Below are 4,921 nucleotides of genomic sequence, written 5' to 3' on the forward strand. Positions count from 1 at the left end.
CTGCTCAAAGAGAATTCTGCACGAACCACGACTGAAATGAGGAAAGTTAAAGAAAAACACAACTGCAGACACACAACACAGTTTCCCGTGTAGTTCATTCTAAATGTAGAATCACGTTTATTATCATTAAATGATTGAAAAGAGTTTCAGTTTGCATGTTGGACAGATTTCTGTGTTGGTGACTCCTCAGTGCCGCAGAGCTTCATGTGGGTGAATGTATTTATAAAGATATAACAATTTATAACCATTTGTCCACACACACAGACACACACACACACACACAGACACACACAGACACACACACAGGCAGCACTTTGTCTATGAGGGGTTCAGCATCAGGAAGGAGAGTTAATATACAAACAGTTTTCACTCATTTAGTTTTATTTAATTTCATTTAAATGTTGAAGTGTTACTGAAAATCACAATGTTTCACAATAAAAGCCCTGAAGGGAAGCAGACTTTAGATGAGAAACAGATGCAGGTTAATGGAGGTGGACGTGTTCACTTTGTTAAAAACTCACTGTCACAATAAATCAACGTCAAATAAATCCAATGTTAAGTGAACAGGAAATTAAAACCTCTTTTATTCCTCTTGCTGATGTAAACACAGGCTCCGCCCACTGATTATTCATCTATTGAAACCAATTGTTTGAAACACGACGCTTTAGAAAGCTGAGATGATGAAACCATTTAATCATCGTTAACCTCGTCAGTAGAGTCCCTCATTGGTCAATCACATTAGAGGTGAGTGGTTCATGGCTTTGTTTACTGGTATCGATTCTTTGTTAGATTTTCTGATTGGGAGACAAGTCTGAAAATAACACTGATCCATTGAATATGATGTTTCTGAAACAATTCAAATACTAAAAATACCCAACATTGACCTGGATATTATCGATAATATATGTCTTTGTGTTTCATGATGAGTTGGCGCTGAACAATAATCACATTGTGCAAGAGAACTGAATCGTTTATAACAAAGCCTCAGGAGTCGTGGATCTTTCAGCACAAATATAGACATTTATTTGAGAAAAGGGAAATACATGCCTGACGCAGTGCTTGTCAGCTACACACACCTTCAGGTGAAACACAACTCGTGAGGGGGCAGACCCCGAAGAAATATATAGATCATTTCATAGATCCCTGCCTCACGTACTTTACACTCATCACAGAATTGCACTTGTGAAAACAGGCAAACACAAACATTCGGTATTTACACAATCTCTCGCCCGACATTCGATAACCACACACACATTTCCAAACTTCTTCCTCATTCGAGGCGACCAATCACATGCAGAGACTCGTCCTTTGATAGCAGCTCAGTTCCTTTACAAACTTTCCCCAAAATTACATCATCCAAACATTTAGCGTCAGACAAACATGTGCAATTCACAGCGCGGGACACAGGGGGCAGCGTGACCTCAACTTTCAATCGTGTTTAATTACTTTTCTGAAGGTGCGAAGGTTTAGTGTGCATGATTCATTAGAAATGAATCAGCTGTGTTTGCTTTAGCAGAGTCGCAGCTCGTCCCCGTGCACCCCCCATGCACTCCCTTCAATATGAAGGACGTCCTCCACTTCTGCTCCTGCAGGGGACAGAACTCACATTGAGAGGGACGTCTCAATCAATCAGTGCAGATTGAACACATCACACATATGCTGTGGATTGTACAGATACTGTGTGTTTTACTTTGAAGGCACATGGGTACTTTACAGCAGAGGAACGTGTGGACAGATTCCCTCGTCACAGTTCTCAGGTCAGCTGAGCACGGAACGTTCCGGGTTCTTCCTCTGCTGAAAAGCAAAGTTTGTTTGCTTCAGTGTCGTTTGTGGCCGAGAGCCAGTCCAGTCACACTGAGTCCTGTCGGGGCTTCACTAAGTTCAGCTGCGTCTCAGCTCACCTCCCCCCCGCTCTCACCAGTAAGGCACTTTGTTATCGATCTGACCCCAGCTCTGCCAGCCGGGGAACAGGCCGCTGGACATGCGTGGGCTTCCGAACTGATCGAAGTCCAGCTCCAGAAGCTTCAGGCCCCCGTTGGTCTGCTCCGGACTCTTCTTGTGCTCAACAGTCTGGGACGTGCGATTGTTCAGGTCCTCGCCGTTCAAGCCCACGTGTTTGAGAACGTAGTTCTTGCCGTCGTTATTGTCCCAGAAGGTCTGACTCTGGACCTTGAAGCAGATGCAGAACTCGACATGGTTCTGTGGTGGGACGTGGGACGGCAGCTCCAGGACGAAGGCATAGGTGTCAGTGTCCTGGCAGCCGTACACGTTGTTCATGAAGGTGCACTCCACGTCTGTGAAGCTGGTCCACGAGTCGAAGGTGGTGCGCACCTGCACCGACTTCTCGAAGCCGATGTTCCGGACCTTGATGGTGCCGGTCAGGGAGCGCTTCTGCAGGGAGCAGTTCTCCAAGCAGACCGAATTCTGAATCAGGCGGTTCCGGAAATCCAGGTAGTCGGCAGAGGGCTGACTGAAGTCCAGCACCAGGCTGCCCGCCGAGCTGATCTTCAGTTCCTTGGCGGCTGATTCCAGGTCTGTCATGTCAAACTGCAGGTCCTCCATGATGCCTCCACAACGCTTCATTTTATACGGCTCATCGTCGAACTTGGAGAAGACGTGGATGGCTGTGAGGGACATCCCCTTGGAGTCGGCGAACACCACCCTCTTCTTGCCGGCCCGGTTGTTCCAGGCCACACAGCCACCGCCGTCTTTGTGCTGGCTGCTGAGGCAGGGCCGCAGGGGTTTGTAGAGCCGCTGCTGGTGGTAGTGGCCGGTGGACTGGTTGACCCGGTTGTTGGCTCGCTGCAGATCCTCATAGGAGCTGAGGAAACCCCGGAGCGGCGGCGGAGAGTGGCTGATGTAGAATCTCATGGCCACATCCATGACTGGGCCGGGCATGGCCGACGGACTGAAAGACGTGAGCACACTGAGGGAGGGAGGGGGAGAGAGTGAGAGAGAGAGAGAGAGAGAGGGGGGAGAGGGAGAGAGAGAGGGAGGGAGAGACACAGGGAGAGAGAGAGAGAGAGGGGGGGGGGAGAGGGAGAGAGAGAGGGAGGGAGCAACAGGGGGTAGAGAGAGAGATCAGAACAGAGTGATCCCATTTCTTCTTTTTGTAAAAAAGCTGCTTCTCTCTTCTGATTTTAAACGTTTGATGAAACTCGTCACATTTTGCATCAATGTGAAAAAAACGTTTTTCATTTTTCAAATAACTGAAATGTTCCGAATGTTGAGGACAGAGTTCAGCTTGTAATCTGCCCCCTGCTCACAGAAGCTGTGGTTTGAAGCAGTGAACCAGTCACTTTCTCAGAGCTGGATCCAACAGTTCCTCTTACCTCGCAGCACTCATGGAGAGAAGAGACCAGAGCTTCCACGGAGAAGAAGTTTCATAAAGTTCCTCTGCAGCTCCTCATGCTGTCGACTCCCCTTCTCTTCCTGCCTTCCACTGCTCTGCTCCTGCACTCAGGGATTTCAACTGCCACATAGAGATTACTTTGCATATTCTGTCATATGGTTCCTCAGGCAGCCAATGAACAGTGGGTGGAATTTTCTCACCAGCCAATGGGTGTGGGTTTGACCTGGCAGCCGTCCCGCTGGGGGGGGAGTGTCGCCTGCCGGGGTTCAGATGCCTCAGCTGCTATTTGAGACGCGTCACGGACCCCTGCTGGAGCCGGAGGGGATCTTCACATGACTCAGGCTGAGGCCACTGGTTCCCATCACACACCACTGCACCAGTGTTGTCCAGTACACAAACTGATTCAATAAATCATGTTGTAAAAACTCTGAAACAAGAGAAATACTTTTTATATGATGATATATACACACACTTTATATGTGCTAAAGTCTATATGTTATATTTATGTATGCATGTGTTTGTATTTGTAAAAATATTGTAAAAACTATTTCAGAAATAAAGAACTATTATAAGATTTAAACATCTATAAACTCTGTGGTTCATAGCACTGTTTTATGTTATATGATTATAATATGTAAATATTATTTTATTTCCAAAGCATCAATTCTTAATAAAACTGAATTCAAATGAATAGTTGCTGTAAAAAACATAAGAAACATCATTTAAAATGAGATCATATTGATAAAGTGACATTATATTTGTACTAATGAAGCTGATGTAAGTCAAATATATTAATCACATAATTTATATATTTTATTGTTTTTCCATTTTTACTATTTAACTCAACATGTTGACAGAAGCTATTTTTAAACTTTGTATTCTTCATCGATTTTCTGCTGCCAGTTAAACATAACCCTCAAAACACATTGATTTTATTACTGAGGATGAGGAGAGAGTCTGATTCTTCATCACAGTGAAAATCTGCTGCGTCACAAATCTCTTCCTGTGGCAGTTGCAGGCTCGTGTCTGCCCCCTACAGGTGGTAACGCTCCTGCAATGAAAACTACAACAGAGAAAAGTCCAAGAACAAGTTGTTGTGTCGAACCTGTGGAACCTGTGGAACCTGTGGAACCTGTGGAACCTGTGGATATATGACATTAATGTCCTGCAGGTCAGAGGTCAACTTTCCTCTCCTCTCACTGAAGGCTTTCTCCCCCCCCCCGGAGAGACTTTGGACTCCCAGTCCCGAACACGCTGGTTTCACGTGGTCGTGTTTATCCCAGCCTCGCCCGACTCTCCCTGGTTATCGATCTCAACATGGCCTCAGGGTTGCATCATAAAAAAGTCAAGTCTTTATTTAGCAACAAGTTTGACTACAAAGTAAAATCAGCAGTGATTAAACAAAAGATATTAAAGCTGATCAAAGTCATAAAATCCCAGGTAACAGGTTTATAGAAGAAGAAACTATCACAATAGTGATTTAGTTTCCTTGTCAAATATGAAACTAAACAGTTGGATCCTGTGCTGCTCTAATGAAGACGGATGCATTTCTTTGTGAGACATTCATTT

At 45.3% G+C, this 4,921-nt stretch overlaps 1 protein-coding gene across 1 annotated transcript; it reads right to left on the reverse strand.

Annotated features, from left to right (window-relative positions):
• Positions 1 to 1,000: 1,000 nt before the first annotated feature.
• Positions 1,001 to 3,492, reverse strand: ppp1r3cb (protein phosphatase 1, regulatory subunit 3Cb). The gene is made up of 2 exons (XM_062400730.1): positions 3,333 to 3,492; positions 1,001 to 2,926 (listed from the first exon to the last, which is right to left on the reverse strand). Exons 1-2 carry the CDS (start codon positions 3,344 to 3,346, stop codon positions 1,915 to 1,917), a joined length of 1,026 nt encoding a protein of 341 aa, XP_062256714.1. The 5' UTR covers positions 3,347 to 3,492; the 3' UTR covers positions 1,001 to 1,914.
• Positions 3,493 to 4,921: the final 1,429 nt, after the last annotated feature.

This window comes from Platichthys flesus, chromosome 12 (genome assembly GCF_949316205.1).
Source record: "Platichthys flesus chromosome 12, fPlaFle2.1, whole genome shotgun sequence".
Classification (NCBI taxonomy): Eukaryota; Metazoa; Chordata; class Actinopteri; order Pleuronectiformes; family Pleuronectidae; genus Platichthys; species Platichthys flesus.